Source organism: Silurus aristotelis (genome assembly GCF_946808225.1).
Source record: "Silurus aristotelis genome assembly, chromosome: 2".
Taxonomy (NCBI): Eukaryota; Metazoa; Chordata; class Actinopteri; order Siluriformes; family Siluridae; genus Silurus; species Silurus aristotelis.
Window position 1 is genome coordinate 18,451,548 of NC_139575.1, and position 19,111 is coordinate 18,470,658.

Genomic DNA, 19,111 nt, shown 5'->3' on the forward strand with positions numbered 1-19,111 from the left:
AGTGCCAAGCATCTCTCGGGGAACTCCTTCAAGACTGTTGGAAGACCATTTCAGGTGACTACCTCTTGAAGCTCATCAAGAGAATGCCAAGAGTGTGCAAAGCAGTAATCAAAGCAAAAGGTGGCTACTTTGAAGAACCTAGAATATGACATTTTTCAGTTGTTTCACACTTTTTTGTTATGTATATAATTCCATTTATAATTCCACATGTGTTAATTCATAGTTTTGATGCCTTCAGTGTGAATCTACAATTTTCATAGTCATGAAAATAAAGAAAACTCTTTGAATGAGAAGGTGTGTCCAAACTTTTGGTCTGTACTATATATATATATATATATATATATATATATATATATATATATATATATATATATATATATATATATATATATATATATATATATAAATAAACTAGGTTTGTGGTATTATTGGAGGTTAGGAGCTCCTAAACACTAGTAGTAGTGGGTAGTGTGGCATTATAAATAAAATGTATGACTGATAGATAATGCAGAACAGTGGCATGTGCATGTCAGTGATTCAGCATTAAGTTCTAAATGTGGTTTATCAAAACTGGCATTCACACGAACCCTGAATTCGCTTTAATTCTAAATGTGTGCTAGAATAGCAAGAAGATGGAAAAAAAGTGATTAAAGAGAATACGGGAAGTAGCATAACAGTCAGAATTAGACATAATGAAGGAAGTGCGCTATAAAATCAATTCATGTTAATGAAAATAGAGAAGTGTCAAGACTATAAGGATGAGTTGTTAGAGGTGAGGAAGAGAAATAACATTCGTTCTAATTAGAGGAAGTGACCTCAAATATACTTGTGATGCATGTATGAACTATGAAACAAAGATGATGATATAAAGCACACAACACTACTGCTAAATATTCAACATAACACAATATCCCTAGTATCTCAGCATTTGAGTTAAACCCTGCGAACATTTAGAACAGTGTCAAAAAGAGATAAGCATGTTCATTCCATAGCTGCACAAACAGCCATAACTTCATTCTAAGTACACAGAATGAGTGAGCTGTTTATGTAAGCCAACACCATGACTCCCTAAGGTTGAAAATGAAGTAATATTTAAAATATACATTTACCAGACAAAGCTCGAATTGTTTGGGGAAAAAATGACTGATTTTTTTTTTTTTATGTTTTGAAACAAAAACAAACAAAAAAAAGAATTGTGGCCAGTTTTGCTGTATATAAATGTTTCTTGCTATTTATACTGAGCCTGGCAACTAACAATGACTGAAAAAATAATCAGCTGTTTATATAAGCCATACTCATAACCAGCCTTCCCTTGAAAAGCTGGCAGTGCATGTGTCCTGGTAGAGAACAGTGTGCCTGAGGCCACTGCTTATGTTTAAACCTGATAACCAGCAGGGCCCCTTCCCTTCCATGACCTAACCAAACATCACACACACTCTACACACACTCAGAGCATACTGATATGATGCAAGACTGTCGTTACCTTACACAGTGCCAGTCAAACACACCATTTTTTTAATCACCATAAACAGTGTACCTGCAAAATGTTCAATCCTAATCAGGTTCTAAAGAAAAACTCCTCTTCCTTTGCGGATTTTGTATTTCAATTTGATTCTTAACATCTAATAACTTCTACCTTAAGTGTCATCAAACAGTTTTGTACCATCTTGATAGCAAATTAAAGGACAGCTTTAATTTAAGAACACAGTCGTGCATTTTCACCCTACAAAAGCAAATAGATACAAACAAAATAATGTAAGAACAATCAACTGCATTCCTATTTTTAGTATAAAGTCTTTATTTCCCCCCCCAAGACTTATTCTTGGTATGGCTTCTTTGCAAATAGTGAAATGATGTGACATAAAAATGCTTCATATAGCAATTATGTGCCAGGTGCACGCTGAAGCTAAAAGAAAAAGAAACTTAAAATTTTAGGTGCACGTGAATTATTAGTATAGGAAGAATGCTAAATTATCTGTGCACATTTGTATTTGGCAACCAGAAGCCTGACACATTGTATGTTTTTCACGAGACCAATCTATACATAAAAAAAAAACCTAATGGTACCACAGATCACTTAAATATCTTAACATAAATACTGCAAAATGCTTTCAATTGTGACAATGCTGTACATAAAGAACACCCCTGTCAGAGAGATATTCAATTCAAAAAGACGTTTTACAATTAGTTTTAACAGTTATACAAAACTGATGTACTGTAGGTATCAGTGTCAGCTACCGTACATGTTAAAATCCAATGCTTATTGCATCATATAATGATTATCTCCATTCATCCACAATCCGAACAAGGGGCACATTCAATGCTTTTCCTGAACTGGGCACCTGTCTCAAAGTTTTGCATTATGGCATAATGTCACATTCATCATCATGGACAGAAAACCTGATCAAAATCTTAAATCAGCACCCTTCTTTTAAAATACCATCTCACAAGTCTTTGGACTTAAAACAAGTCTGAGGTCTGTAGACTGGGGTTTATTTTGTTTGGAAGCAGGTGATGGCTTATTCACAGTTCACCCTATATACAAATGCTAAAATGGTCATTTACATCTAAAGAAAGATTCTAGTTTTAAGGCCTCTTCAATATAAAAAAAAAGGTAGTCCTGGGGGTGTTTTTAAGCAGTAGCAGTAGCTTGAAGTTCTCCTTGGTGTCCTGGGTTTCTCATGTACAGGTGTTCTGTTGAATCTCCATTTCCCCACCTTTATGATTTCGTTTTCTGGTCTGTTTAGAACCATACATTTTGACTTTCCATTCTCTTGAATGCTTTCCCCAGTGTCTGTAAGCAGCAATACCCCCATTAAACCTAAACTCCTCTTCATGTTCAGTGTCTGACTGTAAAGTCTTCCTTAACATTGTTTTCCACTCTATACAATGAGGCACCTTACTTTGATTGATCTTAACAATAATATGTGAGCATGAAAAAGAAACATTAATACAATTAAGCATAAGATATGAATAGCATGAATAATAGTAATGACAGTAATAATGTAAAAGAAGTATTTTAAAAAGCATCAGTGCTTCTGGAAGCTCTTTCAAAGCCACTGCACAGTTTCACTGTCTCCTGACTCAGCTGCCGGAAGCAAATCCTGATGTGACAGTGCAATAGTTTTTATCCTCATGTTTTTTTCCCTCCAGACCATCAGGCCCTCACTGCATGCGCTCAGGTTGCAGGTGCTGCTGTGGTGGGTACTGGATGAAGGCAGGGGTGGCAGCAGTGGGCGCATTGGTCAGGGCCTGGTGCAGTGAATTGGTGCTGGAGGCTGGGCCAGCGATGTGACTGTTGGTATATCCATATCCCACAAAACCTGGGGATGAAGCATATGGGTAATGCTCAAATGCTGCTGAGGCATAAGAATAAGCGGCAGTGTAGTCCCCATACGTTGGAGTGAGCGATGAGGCCACTTGAGAAGGCAGCACGAGGCTGGGTTGTACAAAGGCTTGTGGGTATACATACTGCGGCGTCAGCCTGCACACACAGAGATAAGAGTCAATAGAAATAAAACACATGACCCTATTTTTCATACTTGGATCAAGTGAGAATTAGTAGCCATTTCCCCAAGCTGCTAAGAATCTGTCTTACTAATGATTAGACCATATGCTTAGATTCTTATTGTACTTCCACCAATAAGATGGGCAAAGTATTACCTGCTCAGAGAAGGCCAACGGGTAAACTTTCAACCAAAGTCTTATGTTAAATTTAAAGCAGAAATAGACCGAAAGAAAAGCTTCTTCTGCAGGTTTATAGAGCATCCCACCTACAACAACATTTGCACAGTGTAAATTCAACTGCCTTGATAGCTGGAACAGGTTCTTAGCAAGAGAAGCTAGAGACAGATGCTTCTGGCAGCTTCTTTCTACCAACACCCACAAGTGTTTTAACAGCTGCTACTTTTCACTCAGAGCTCGGAGTCTCTATCTAACATACAAGAATTACTCACACTGACAGTGAGATCAATGCTATGGGCCACTTGCAAGCACTAGTAACATGTTTATAAAAAAAAAAATGTTGAAAGTGTAGAAATATTCTCAGGTGAGCTTTTATCCATATATGGGGAATTACCAGTGTGGAGAAAGGACAGCGTCACCGCTTCTCACTTACAAACGATGGTGCTATTATTAACAATGTCCGAATATACCTCTGTGAGTCCCATCCACTGGAGAGTGTCTGTGTAGGAGGGCGGTTTTATTACAAACACACACACTCACACACACTGCACCGCATCACCCTCTTAGAATGTAGGGAGTTTTAAGAAGGTGTGGTGGGGGTCTCAAGATGTCACACCTGGAAACAAACAGAACAACCCCCCCAAGAGAATAGGCAAGCCATGTCACCAGGGGACCCCTATTCCAACAGAAGGAACTGAAAAACATCTTGGTTCACACTCAAGACTCCTGACATGTTCTGTCAATATATGACGAAACATATAAGAGACATTTCCTATGATTTAACTCATCCTAATAGCGAATAATTAGCAAGGACGAGGGACTGATTGCATTTTAATTGCTGTGCTCTTTTAGATTCGTAACCGCAGGATTTATTATCTAGTAATTATCTAAAAACTATGCAAACCATGTGACCAATTATTGCATTACACACCCGGTTATTCGAAATGTTGAAGTTAAACGAAATTAAAAATGAAATTTAAAAGTGTAGTTGTTTCATGAATGAACATGTGTCTAAAGAATATATTACACAAACAGACATTGTGAACCCAACATTAAACTAAAAGAAACTCATTTATATAACACTTGTTTAGAAAACCTTCTGTGTGCATAAATGAAAGAAAGAGACACTATACAGACCATGGTACAACACAGGAAAGGGTGTGTGGGCGGAGAACATGTGCAAAACATCCAATAACGCCCCCCATCCCCCCCCCCCCCCCCCCCCCACACACACACACACACACACACACACACACACACACACACACACACACACAAGTTGTAAATCACTTCAGTCAGCACTGCAAACCCAAAACCATGCGAAGGTCACAAAAATGAAAGACGCATCAGCATAAGCTTTACTGTCATACATGCGCACAGCACTTCAAACCGTCAAAGCACACTACACTGCACTCTCAAGCCATGACTGGCACCTTAAGGGTGGGGTCAGGGCGAGCAGCACCCAATCTGGACCGCCACACTAGACCCAGCGTAGCCAGGAGCTTGTGTTTCTTCTTCCGTGAGTAATGTACTCCATCAACTGGCCAAATAACAGAGCATAAATGGAAAGGTGGAGGTTAGAGGAACACGTTATTATTTCATTATATATTTTTTGTATTAGAGGATACAAGCAAATACAGACTTGCTCTTGACCTCTTACACACACACACACACACACACACACACACACAGCAAAACAGAAAAGGTGGCATTGTGATCCTCGACTACTGCCTACTGTACTGTCCACACAAACTGTGCTCACTGAGTAAAGTAACTGGGAGCATTGTTTAAAGTCCAGAGACCAGGCTTAGCTGATACATTGGTCAAGGACACACACACACACACACACACACACACACACACACACACACACACACACACACACACACACACACACACACACACACACACACACACACACACACACACCTCTGTAGTCACTAGGCAGTTGCCAGGTCACATTTACACACTGGTATCTTGCGCTGTACATTAGTTGACTGGTTGACACCACATTTACCTTTGTCAAACATGGATTTTAACTGAATAACAGACACATGCTGCTTACCACTGCCAAAGCCAGACACTCCAGTGGAATAGCTTGTATTGAATTTTAAATACACAATAGATACTGGTAGAAAACAAGTCACACCAAATATTATACCTTACCCTCTAAAGCTAGATAACATTGGTAGATCAAGCAAAATGTGCGCTGACACTTTGCAATATAGTGCATGGTTATCATAAGCATACATTCTTATTATAGAGGGAAAGTGTTGAACTTGTAGCGAGGGAGTGATATTTCTTAGTGCTACCAGGCAACAGCTCACACATCTAGTGACTGAAAAACAGAGAACTACACTGGACCATCTCCCTCGCTTTCTACTTATATCACTTTTTATTCTGTTCTTCTCTTTAGTCAATACACAAGTCACTGGCCTGAAACTCCCTCCATTTACTCCACGCCCCTCCCCCAACACACTCTCACTGTGGTGTCACTTTTCGGGGCCCCAGTCTAATCACTAAGCTGACAACATGACCGATTTCACCTGCTTAGAAAACGTCACACAATACTGTCAAAATGGCCAATGACTGCAGAAGCATTTGATATCTAGAAATATGCACACAACTAAATGACTTGGAATGTGTGACTGTTATGTACACTTTATAGTCTTGATGCTTAAACAATTGAGGGTTTAATACATCATGTAAATAATTATGGAAGGAGAGAGCCTCGTTTAGCTATCCTAGCAATACCAATTTGAGCAGAAGGAGACAAAGAACTCCATGGGGGGAAAGCGACAGGTGTGCAAGTGTGCATAAAAGGGTGGGTAGATGGGTATGAAGGCTATAATTGAGGAAATATGAGACAGCACCTGTCATACAGGCAGAAACACAGGTCCCCCTCCTCAACACTGCTCCACCTTGTTTCTATGGCAACTAACTGCCAGACCGAACATTTTAGGTCTGTCTTACATGAACATGTTAATAAGTAGGTACAAATTTGTTAAAAAAAAACAACAACAAAAAAACAGTGTCACCATGGCAAACCAAAAGAACTATACCATTACTGTTAGCAAGCCAATAAAAGTTTGCATCAGGTGAAAGGTTGCTAAGAAACACAGTTGGTGTTACAACTATAATTATACAAATAAAAGAGTGACGTTAACTGCTTTGTCCACAACAATGGCTTGGAACTATGGAATAAACTCCTGGTGCAGCTTTCTCTGATATGTAAAACTGATTAGATTAATACAAATGTATGCACCAAGCATCAAAATATTATGTTAAGCTTCTAGCATGTAGTCTTAGGATATCCAAAGTATACATGTGCACCATCAACCAAAAGACTTAAACAAAAATGTACAGTATTCAGCAAACAGAAAGAATTCTAACACCATCTCATTGAATCTCACTAATACTGACTTCTGCCAAAAACATAGAAACTGAATTAAGAAAAATAAGGAATCTTACTGCCACACAAAAGAATAGAACAGTCATGACAAAAAGCACAAGGAACTTCAGTTTTCTTTATATGTACAGTCATTGTTGAGGTCCGTTGGGGTTTCTAAGACAATGAATGTGTCTTTGCGATCTAACTACAGAATGTATCAGAACACACAGGCACACACACACATTTAACTTACCCATACTGCCTTTGTAAAAGTGCTGGATGAATTGGCTGCACACCAATCGATAGACCTATAAAGCACAAGAAACTGTATAAAGATCATTTAACATTTGATTATCAATTTGATAATTCAAAATGTTTCATGGGAAAAAAAACAAGTCAAGTTGAAAAGTGAAAATGTAATTGAGGGATTTTATATTCGTTTAAATGATCCTAGTGTGTACATATCATATTTACCTGTCTGAAGACTGCGTGGCTTGGCACCGAGGTAGGCCAGATTGACATTGGCCTTACGACCATCAATGATGGGATTTGGGTCTTTACAGGCTCGTTCTGCTGCTAACCGGTCCGTCATTGTCACCTAGAGGACATAACAGAGTGCTGTGAATATCTACAAAAAACAGGTCTTTTAACTGAGGCTTAAAACTGGCATTATTAAAAAACATAATTGTTATTAACAACTGAGACATGCCTTCAGTAAACGACAACGTAGCGTTAAAGCTGAGAGACTAAAACATTAACTACACAGTAAAGAGAAAAAGTCCTGGGTTAAAGCTTACATCCCTGTCTGTACTGTAGTTTTAATGTACTACATTATACCCGTTTACATAATTTGTTATTAGATGTAAAATTGTAAGCATGCATAGTGTACAATCCTTTTTTCATAGTTTCGAAAAACAAACAGGAATAACAAGCTAATCCAGTTAGCAGGAAAAATAAAGCTTTCAGGGAAAACAGGTTTTTATGAAGCCATCATCACCTAGACCACCAAATTCTCTAAAGCAAAAGCCCTCATCTCCCTGATCCTGACAAACCTGCACTACCACACATTTAGCCAAGAAGAGCCGTTGGAGCACGGCGGCACTACCCTCTTTGACCTACAGTCAACATGTGCTACATTAAGAACAGCAGACCGGAACGCTGCCATATAAGCACAGTCTTCCACGCCATTGTTGGGTCAAATTTCAGTTATTACTGTAGAATCATATAAATATTTCCATATTTGCTCATGTGTGCCATTTAATTTGAGAAGCTTCTGTTGGGACTAAAAATGCTCAGTGTGACTCGCTCTAGCTCAACCTGCCTGCATGTTCTCAACTCTATATGATGTATTTCGAGCTGGTTTTATCATATACTGTATACACATTATATACACACACATACATAAATATATTTATATAGATAAATAAAAACAAGCTTTCTGTGTCTGTCCGTGTGTCTATGTATAGGGGTCAGGATCCAGATGGGGGTCTTTTGCATTAATTATAAATAAAAAATAAAAAAAACCTACTAAGCATTACATTTTTAATAAGTTTTTAAGTGCATGCTTTGAAAAAATACACCCCCTGCACCTTTGAGAGCAAAGAAGGAGGTGATTCTTTTTTTTTTCTAAAAGTATATTTAAAAAAAAAACAAGCAGAAACAGGAAGGAGACAAAGTGGAATACAAAAGTCTACGAGAATAAGATCTGAGCAGAAGGAACAGTGGGGGAATAAGCTGTCAGGCCAAAATAAACCTGCACCCTGACAGCCGTTAAGATCCTGTAAACATTTTTTTAGGCGGCCTGGTGCTGCCGAGCTTCATTAATGTAGCATGAATAAGTAGTAGGAGGAGAAGGAGGAGGCTTTCAGACAATCATTCAGAAACTTCACCATATAAAGCCCGTCCAGCTGCTGGCGCTCGCGCTGCCCAACTGAGGACAGCAGCACTTCTGCTTGGAGCTTTGAGGAACAACTTGGCAAAGTCTGGACTCAAAGAATTCAGCAAGTGCACGTGGAGGGGTGGAGGGAGGGAGGGAGGGAGGGGGTGCGATAGGAATTAATCTTTAACTTTATCCTGCTTGCTTTTGTTGACTACAGTTAACAATGAAAAATAAAGATTAAATGCGTATCTACACAAGTCAAACCAAAACGCGCGGCGTCCGCGTTTACGCACAACATCTGGAGATCTCAAAGACAAACCGCTTTAAGTACGCGTTATGAACGCCGTGTTACAAACCGCACAGAAGCACCAGAATTAGACAGTAGTTCCGAATCATTAACATTGAGCTGTCAGTAACATCGGAGTTACTTACGAAGCCGTAGCCTCTTGACTTCCCGGTCTGTCTGTCCGTTATGACCACAGCCTCGTCTATCTCTCCGTACGCCTCGAAGAATTTTCTCAAAGACGCATCGTTCGTGTGGTAGGGTAAACCCCCGACAAAGATCTTCGTGAAAGTAGTGTCTTTCTGGATTCCCGTTGGGTGCATAGCTTCGAGTGTGCTGTTCATAAACGGATGTAAAAGCATTGGATACTCTTTAAACTGGAACGGAAATCTAAAAGCAGCGTTTTTACAACTGTTCAGTTGTTTAAAAAAATATCTTTGCATATAAAAAAAGAGCCAAAGAGCACAAATCTGAAATTTGTCTATTCAAGAAGGCTCGATTGTCCAGGAATTTGAATTCTTTAGTCCGTAAAGTTCCTAGGCAATATAAACCATCGCAGTAGTAGTAGTAAGTGAGCGCGCTCCCTGGTACACGACCGCCACAAGCACTTAACTGTGCTAAGTTCCCACCCCTTTCCTTTCTTCCGGGCGCAGTTAATTTATACGGTCTTATACAAACCACGCCCATCATCCGTTCCAGCCAATAGCTTGAAGCTTCTTTGTAAAAAAAAAAGAAGAAAATATCAGAAAACTTTGTTCTGACGCACAGACTCCTCCCCCTACGTCCGCTCTCGCGCAAACTTGCACCTGCTTTTGTCCTTGCGCCAAACAAAGAAAAACGGCCACTGTAGAGCAGACAACGTGCCCTTACTCAAAAGTGTTTCATTTCCCTAGATTAATAAACTTTTTATTTTAGAATTCAAGAGAAAAAACATGAAGTTATGTCACTGACAGAAATGTACTTATGTGACTGGCGCTGGTAAATGTGAAAAAAAAAGCAATTCTCAGTTACACGCAGTAACACTGTATTTCTTTCCATTAATCATATAAGCAGACACAAATATTTTTCCGGAAGATAAAATTCAGTCATAAGCCAAATTTCTAATTCCTAAAAACAATTATAATTCTGATTGTGTACATGTTGGGGAGCAGAAACAGGAACAAGATCATACTATCTACTCTGACAACAAATGATTCACCAGAGACTCTCCGCCCAGTGCATATTTAAGCTCATTTAACCCTGAAACATTTGCTTTATGAATTCGAGATAAATGCAGACAACGAGCATTTAGAGATTGTGAGATCATAAAGATGTAGCCCCATTGAGCCTAATATATCCATGACAATGAGCTTGGATTATGATTTTCAGCTCCTTTAACCCAAATGCATGGTCACAAAGGCCTTTTAGAACAGCATCAATCAGCCAAGCCTCCAGACAAGAGGGAGAACAGGCCAGGGCTTGTATCACCATTGACAACCATTCACTTCTTCCCTTGCGTACTGTGCCAGCTGTAGCCACTATTTTACTATGTTGTACAAATAGGTTCATGGCATTAGGAGGAACAGTCGTCGTCTACCTCACTAATAAAATGGAGTTAGGAGTCATTTAATACAGGAAGTCTGCAAACTATTGGCAGTCTGGCACCCATCTAATTGTAAACTCCCAATTTAGGTTCCGAGCTTCATCCAAGAACTCAAATAATACAGGAATCGTTTGAATTTGTACAGTAATATTCTAACTTTTTATTGGAGCAATAGAGCAACTTTGAACTGACAGAACGCATTAGGTTCAGACTACATGTAGGTCTACTAGTTTGCTTTAGTTCTGCTTGGATTAGATCCAGTAAATACATTAAATCAAGCTAAGTGGTGTAAAAACTATATAATTAATAATGTATAATAGTGGTGGAACACTACTATTGTTAAAAAAAAAACCCTAAAACATGCTTCTTGTATGTGAAGAAGTATATCCTGGGAGGCGGGGGTCCCTAAACTCCACTTTAAAAACTACTGAATATCTAATTCTGAAAGAATCACACACCGAAGACCAGAAGACTGTCTGGTCTCGGTAGTTTCCCTTCCACGTCCTATTGAAGTCTGACTGTTAAGTGCCAAAAAGCCCAGCTGACAGTAAGGTGATTTTCTAATGGCTGCAGTAAGGTGCTAGTTCTCACACCTTTACACTCAAGTCATGCAAGTCTTCTCACTCTGACCCTTTGTAGCGCCCAAAACCTGCTATTCATATCCTATTGATAAGTTCCTAAAGTTTCTCTGCTGTTTTTTTTCCCACGTACTCACCTGATGCACTCACTCACTTTAATCTGTGTGCTTTCATTCTGCCATGCTTTAACACACAGCAGAGAGGTAAAGCATTGCCTCCTAGTGGATGTTAATCTTAAATGCAAAGTTGATGTGGCTGGGGAGAACCAATACAGCATTTTATGTCTATGTTTTAGGGCTATCACGATGGCTTATTTAAGTTGCAGCGGTAATGTAACATGTTATATGTAATTAGAGGCAGCAATTACATTCTGTAAGTTCCTAGATATGATGAAAGTAAACAACGAAAACCTTAACCGTTAAAATCCTGTCCCCATATAATCCCTGTATAATAAACCATATCAGACATACTGGTTAACTAATTCTTTTTTTTATTTTATTTTTTTGATCTAAAGCCACACAAACCCACCCTCCTCTTTACTTCATCCATGCCATGAGAACAAAAATGTAAAAATGTGGATTCCTTGAGACATTTATTGATTTCACAGAACAAAGTATATAATCTACACCATGTTGTGACAGCAAATAAGTGATGGAAAGGGCATTTTGCTTTGGAAAGCAGTATAAAAAAAAGAAAGAAAAGATGCAGCAAAAACCAAAATCACATACACCAGTAACACTAGCACAGGATTGCTTCACTCGTGCAGTGCAAAAGCAATTTGCTGTCATCACCATTGTGTAGGAGTGGCTGGCCCATTCTGATTGGTCCATACAATGCATGTAAAGCCAGGTCATTTGTCCAGATGTTAGCCATAAGATGGTCTCTTGTTTTCTCCCATATTTACATGCTAACGTAGCTCTTCTGAGGTGTAACCGCTTTACAGGATCTAAAGACAGGAGGGCAAGAGGTCAGTCGTAAGGCATAACAGCATTCTTTTTTTTTTTTTTATCTCATTTATTGTACATGCTTTTATTTCCAACAAAAATATTCTTTTTTTCCCCCCGTCTTTGGTAATCTTAATATAGATTACAGAGGTTTGCTACTCTTCATTTAAACCAGACATCATACTAAAATCACCTTTCATTCTCAATACAGCTGTTTCAGGAAAATGAAGTGCCAAGAACTGCTGGTGTAGTTTCAGTCAGTACATGCATCTCTTAGAGCTAAGCACTGCAGCAGTCAATTCCTCCAATGTACAAAAATAAATAATTCTGTAGTATTTTACAGACATCCAGACTGAGAAATATTTCCTATTTCCTAACCCTAAACAATATCAAATCTCAAATTTTTTCCTGCATGCAAAGCATCTTGGGATCTTCCTGAAGGAGACAATTGTTAAAACAGCACAGAGAGGAGACCACAACGAAGCCTGACGACAGACACCGTCTCCATGGTAACGGAAATCCCACTCTCACCATTTCTTGTTCCGAGGCTTGAGTTCCTCAGCGGCATTCCGCAGAAAAATGTAGTTTTTCTTCTGGGGGTTGTAGTACTCGTGTCCCTATAAGAAGGATATCAGACATTAAGGAACCTTACTCACTGTTGACCATGAAATAAAGGCTTCCACAAGAGCTTAAATAGGAAACCATTTTGACATAAGTGTACCTTAGACCAATCATAGCTGGAACTGTAGGCAAAGATGTTGCCATTGTGGTTGAAGCAGCAAGCTGTGATTGGCTGATCAAGCTGCTCAGAGGTTTTTAGCTTTGTGCGAGCATCCTTGTCCCAGAAACTGAAGCGGCCATCAGAGCCCACTGTGGCCAATGTGCCATGCACTGGATGGAAAGCAATGGCATTGACCTGGGACAGGAGGAGAAAAAAAACAAAAAAAAAAACTCACTTTTGTAACATGAGGAGCTTTTCTTTACATGCACACATCAGCAGTTAATTGTGATGACTAACTTCAAACCACCATTAAGCTGTATTTTCCCCATAATAACTTGATAAATAAGAATAACAGATTATACATACAGCATAAATATCCTGTGGTGTGGCGGTGTTTGTTCCATTAGATCTATGGCACTTAAAGGTAAAATTGTCCTTGGCACTATGGAAAAAATTAAAATATGTTACAGTTTGTATTTGTCATGATGCAGCGGGTGGGTGAAGTAAAGATCAGATTGTTTTATAAACTCACGGATTGGGTGGGTTAATATAGTGAATGGCCACTCGTCCCTCAATACTGCCCAGTGCAAATCCAGTGGGTTTATTTTGTTTGTCCTTAAAAATGGCCACACAACGATGCTGTACAAAACAAAGACCACAAATTTCAAGTTGGAGTTTAAACTAATTTCACACCTGCTTGGCCAAGCTGTAGTGGAAGGGAGAAATTCCAATAGTTGTTGATCAGAGCATTGAAGTAATGAAGTGGCAATTTAACCCTTTATTGTATAAAGTCTAAAAATATATTATAGAAATAGCAGACAGCCAATTCAAAGAATAATTAAATCTATCAGCACATCCAAACCTATATTTACATGTTTAAATGAAACTATCTAGATAATAATTTTATTTTCTTCTACAGAACTTCTACAAATTAAAGAAAACTTAAGACCAACCTGATGTTTGAGGGGTGAATCTATACGCCGGAATTCAGATGGCTGATTCTCCAGCTGGTACACTATTAGCCCTCGTTCTGCAGTGGCCACCGCAGCCATGGGATACACCTGAGACACAAAGCCAGTTTACCAAAATCATTTTAGAAAGAGTCAACAGCTGTTGAGTGGAACTGAAAAGCACAATACTTTTGAAGCTATTAGACAAACCGGGTTTCAAAAATATCTACTGAAGGAAGAATAAAAAAAAAAATATATGAATAATAATAACAAAAAAAAATTCCACCACATAGACAAAAGAATGAGGAGTTTTAAAACCATATTCATAGTTTTTTTTTTTTAGCTATAGCTAAAATTATTGTATTTGAATAATAATGTATTAATTGATTAATTAATCTATACATTAAGTAAAGGGGAAAAAAAGGATTGAAAACTTCTTGCATATTTACTGAAAACTATTCAACCGTTGTGTTGTATATACAGTTTATTTGTCAACTTTAGCATAAAAATTAGGAACAATTTCCCAAACACTGCCTTACCACGTCAGCACAGTAACACCTCTCTGGCATCTGCAAGGACATCATGGGGTTTGGATTGCGAGTGTCCCAAAACTGTCAGTCATAGAGAAAACAGTGTTAAAACCACAGAGCAGACAGTAACCAGCCAAACCAAACAGGCCATGGTCAACAAAATATTATAGTCACCTTACAAAAAATGCTCTCCTAATAAGTAAGAGGCTTAAATAGGGAAAAACAGAAATACACTAGAAGTGTTTGCAACATTACATACTTTCAGTGTTTTGTCCCAACTACCAGTCATGATACAGCTGTAGTTTGGGGCTTTTATCCAGTGGATTGTCCTGATTGGACCTTCATGCTAAAAAAAAATAAAAAAATAAATATGAATTAGTATTATACATGTACAAACATTACGTGCACACCTCATAATTAATTGTATATCAGGTTCACATGTTTTGGTGCAAATTAAAGTGGCAAGTGTACTCATGAGGCAACAGCAAGAAACCTTCAAAAAGGAAATGGTTTTGCAGATGGTTGCTACAGACAATCGCTCTCCTTATCTTTCCTGACTGATTTTTTTCTAGTTTTGTTGAAGGCTGAGCACAGGTAGTCCAGCTTCCACAGGATGGAACAAAGAAACACCAAATAGGAGGTTGGGTGTATCTACCAACACAGTTTCAAAAGTATATAAAAGATCCCAGGAGATGGTAGGACTGGAATCCGCTCATTTGTTTGAAGAGAGGCACCATGCAGCTCAAATGCCATTTGCCAAAGAACACCAGAATTGGCAATTTCTCTTCATGGATGGGACCAAGTTTACATTGACTACATGCGACACAAACAAATTATTTGCTTCAGTGGGAACGTTTTGCTGCCTGCAACATGTAGAATGACTGGTCTGGGGAGGAACATCCTAGGAATAGCCAACGGAACTTTACTCCGCTTAGGTACCAGAAAAAAATCCTCAGAGCATTTGTCAGGCTTAATGCTGGTGCAGGGGACCCTGGGTTTATGTGGACAGATTGTAAAGGCTGTTTCTGGATGTTGATGACACTGAAGGGACCTCATGTTCCTCAGACCTGACTCCAACTGAGAATGCTAAGTATTAGCCAAACCCTTTCAAGTAGTGCCACAGACTGTCCAGCAGCTCACTGATACCCCAATTCAGGTCTGGGAGGAGTTCCCCCAGGACATCCACAATCTAATCAGGAACGTGCGCAGATGTCAGATATGGGGCCATCAACACCACTGACAAACACTATGAGTTGCCATGATGAAATTCATGCAAGTTGGATGAGCTTGTAATTTTTTATTGCCATTTTCAGGGTGATTTTAGAGATGATTTTGGTTTTCAATGACAACTGTCACATTACTTAGTGCTCAGCAATTTTTCTACACAACGTATATCAGTGAAGATTTCCAACTTTCATATTTTATTGAGTTCAAATAGTGTTTTGTTTATATGATCAATGAATTATAACTGTGATGTGCTTTCATAAAACCCAAACCAAATATTTGAATATAGATCCATGTATGTACACCTATTAAAAATCCTTATTTCGGTGCACTGTTCATAATCTCACAACTTCACATTCTTTTAGCATATATTTGGAACAAACTAATCACAAAGGTATTTCCTTTGCTAATTCTACAACTACAACTACATTCTTTCCACCTGCACTCATGGGCCTTCTTAAGGATTCTGAGCTCCATTCCTGGGTAGAAAGTTTGGTGTGTGTGTGTGTGTGTGTGTGTGTGTGTGTGTGTGTGTGTGTGTGTGTGTGTGTGTGTGTGTTTGTGGGGGTGGTGGTGGTGGGAATCAGAAAAACACCCAAGCGTGAAAACATTTCAAGAGTGCATTAATCATGAGCAAATCATCCATTAAGTAGGATCCGGTGAGCTGGGAACAGGAAAACCTGAAAATGTAGAGCAATAGACCTTGAACACCAAAAGCTGAGAAGCCTTGCACTGTTGGGAGATGAAAAAAAGCTTACTTGTGCTATCTGCATTGCCTGGTTGCTGTTTAGATCCCACATCTTGGCAGTTTTGTCACAGGAGGCTGTAAAGACTTTACTTCCATCCTGTTAAAATTGGAAATACAGGTCACACATTAGCCTTAGAAAGTGGAAAACATCATATAAGGAAGTATTTTCATACCGCAGCACAAAAAGGATTCCAGTAGTTATCTGTTCTTGCAATATTATTAAATGCCTTGCCAAAATACTTTTTAATACCAGGTGAATTTTTGACTTCTTATGGGATACAGTATATATACATATAAATGTAGTGATCCCTAAAATCTTATATTTCCTGGATAGTAAACAATTATTCATATCTTGCACTAAATATGCAGTGTAAAAGCCACATATATTGCTTCTGCACTGAATTGACAGTGATTTTTTCAACAATATTTAAAATTTTATGACCATATGAAACAATATTTGGAAATATATTTGCATTAAAAGTCAGAAAATCAGTCAAGTTGTTTTAGAACTGAGCTCATTTTGGAAATCACTTATTGGAACATAATTAGAACCCAATATAGTTATAGACACTTGTTTTAGTCAATGATTATTTAACTACATTTTAATGGTTGGAAATAGCCAAGTAATTTAATGAGTTTCTATGAGACAGACATTAGCAAACAGGATTGCACTTGGGATTGTTAGCTATGAGTACATTTACTGAATAATACAGAGTATTTGCTCACTCAATGGCTGAAGCATGTGCATGACAAAGAAATTAAATAAAAATGCCATTCACTTACAGTATGAGGCTTCTATTTGTCACTTATAGGTTTGAGCACAAAAACATTCTATTTTTTTTGCATACAGTGTACAGCTACTTAGAGAGAAATATTAAGTGCTTCAATGCATAAACACCTTTTTGTCATGACCAGAAAGGCACTGGTCTGCAGACATGTAAAAAAAAAGGTTGTGTAATCATCAAATCTAACCTTTGTGCGTTATGAACCGTAGTTCAACCCTGTGTCTCATGTTTTCAATGCAAATACTTGAGACAACATATTCTGACAGTAACACACATCTATAAGCTAATTTTATATATCAGAGAAATTCTTCAGACATTTTCGATAATCTTTTACCAAGGCTTCACATACAATAAATAATGACAGCACTAATTGTAGATTATGCACTGGGCAGCACAATTATTACTTAAACTAACGTTCTCTTCAACTCAATTATTATGTCTTACATCACTCCAGCAGACATCCAGCACAGGGCCTGTGTGCATCTGCTGAGCTTTAGGGACCGTCTGACCATTATCCTGCACCTCCCAGCATCTCACCTAACAACAAAGAGCATTGTAAACAAATGTACACATGCAGCAATCATGAATCATAAAATGAGTACTATACATTTTAGACTTACATCATTGGCCCAAGAGCCACCAATCAAAAAGTTTCCAGGCAACGTTGGAGGGCTAAAGGCCAAGCAGCTTATGCTGTCATCGGGTGGGGACGTGACTTCAACATCCTGCATCGACAGAATGTACAGGAGTTTAGAATACAATGATAGGACTGGAAAAGGCCTGCAAAACCTAAGCTGAGATGCACAGCATTGTGGGGTTTGAGTGTGTATACCTTCATTGGATTATGGCTGTCTGTTGTGGTGTTGCCAAACACACTTGTACCTCCAGGTCCAAATCCAGCACTTGAACCGAACAAGCTCATTGTAAAAGACTGAGATGGAGAACTGTGGAGAGAACAAATTTAAAGTTTTGCGTTTTGAAGCAATACCAGAACCTGACATTTGACGTTTCTCCCACTCGTATTCAGAAATAAACGCCTCTTCCACAATTCAGGACTAAAAAGAACCTCGCTGATTGGACGCGAGCGAATATTAGAACGCGATCCCAACCAATGGTAGCCAAGGAGGGGGGTTTGTAGGACAAAAATGACGCCGACGCCGCTAACACGGAGTTAGCAACTAGCACTTCGCTTCACCACCCCGAACTGTATAAAACACTCAAACATACGCTACCATCACCCATTGGGGCCCGGCAAACCTAAATATACTACATGTAGTCTTGGTACTAATTCTGCCTGGAAAAAAGTTTATATCGCAGACGCTAGCTAGGAAGACCGCTAGCTACCAGGCACATTGTAACTATGTAAGAATTTAACCGCTCAACCGAAGCCTAGTCAATCTAATAAATTACAGAAGATATAATAACTGGTAGCATGCAAACCTTTTAATAACACGACTCCTGGTAAGCGATCATGTACCATGCAAATAAGAGAGAAAGCACCAAAAACGCAACACCAACTCAGGACTTTTGACGCGCCATAAAAACGAAAATGCTGCACCATCTGCGAGGCGCACGTTGATGATGTAACTCTACATGTAACTCTTAGCTGTGACGTCATTTCCAATACGCAACCGTTTTTAACTGGGTAATTAGAAAAATAAACCATTCTGCATATTTTTTTCATTGTATTTACTCAAGATTATTTCGGAAAGATATGGAATTCTATGTTAATAGAAACATATAATGTGGGATAGAAATATGTATATTTGATGTGCTGTTTTATACAGAACATGAACATTTGAATTGTGTACA

At 38.6% G+C, this 19,111-nt stretch overlaps 2 protein-coding genes across 3 annotated transcripts; both read right to left on the minus strand.

The window, feature by feature from the left end:
• Nucleotides 1–1,780: 1,780 nt before the first annotated feature.
• LOC310715273 (RNA-binding protein 38-like) lies at nucleotides 1,781–10,009 on the minus strand. Its single transcript, XM_083521607.1, has 4 exons — nucleotides 9,387–10,009; nucleotides 7,550–7,673; nucleotides 7,329–7,383; nucleotides 1,781–3,484 (listed from the first exon to the last, which is right to left on the minus strand). The coding sequence occupies exons 1-4, from the start codon at nucleotides 9,678–9,680 to the stop codon at nucleotides 3,166–3,168; spliced, it is 792 nt and encodes a 263-aa protein (XP_083377733.1). The 5' UTR covers nucleotides 9,681–10,009; the 3' UTR covers nucleotides 1,781–3,165.
• Nucleotides 10,010–11,972: 1,963 nt separating this feature from the next.
• rae1 (ribonucleic acid export 1) lies at nucleotides 11,973–18,901 on the minus strand (the record flags this gene model as incomplete). Of its 2 annotated transcripts, XM_083521385.1 has the most annotated exons (13): nucleotides 18,740–18,901; nucleotides 18,132–18,243; nucleotides 17,920–18,024; nucleotides 17,744–17,836; nucleotides 16,525–16,611; nucleotides 14,802–14,888; nucleotides 14,552–14,623; nucleotides 14,016–14,123; nucleotides 13,595–13,701; nucleotides 13,429–13,504; nucleotides 13,063–13,257; nucleotides 12,873–12,958; nucleotides 11,973–12,343 (listed from the first exon to the last, which is right to left on the minus strand). In XM_083521385.1, coding segments are annotated over exons 2-13 (1,107 nt in total). In that variant the 5' UTR covers nucleotides 18,222–18,243; nucleotides 18,740–18,901. The 2 variants fall into 2 exon arrangements, with proteins under 2 accessions (XP_083377511.1, XP_083377510.1); XM_083521384.1 differs by lacking the exon at nucleotides 11,973–12,343 and having other exon boundaries at nucleotides 12,869–12,958.
• Nucleotides 18,902–19,111: the final 210 nt, after the last annotated feature.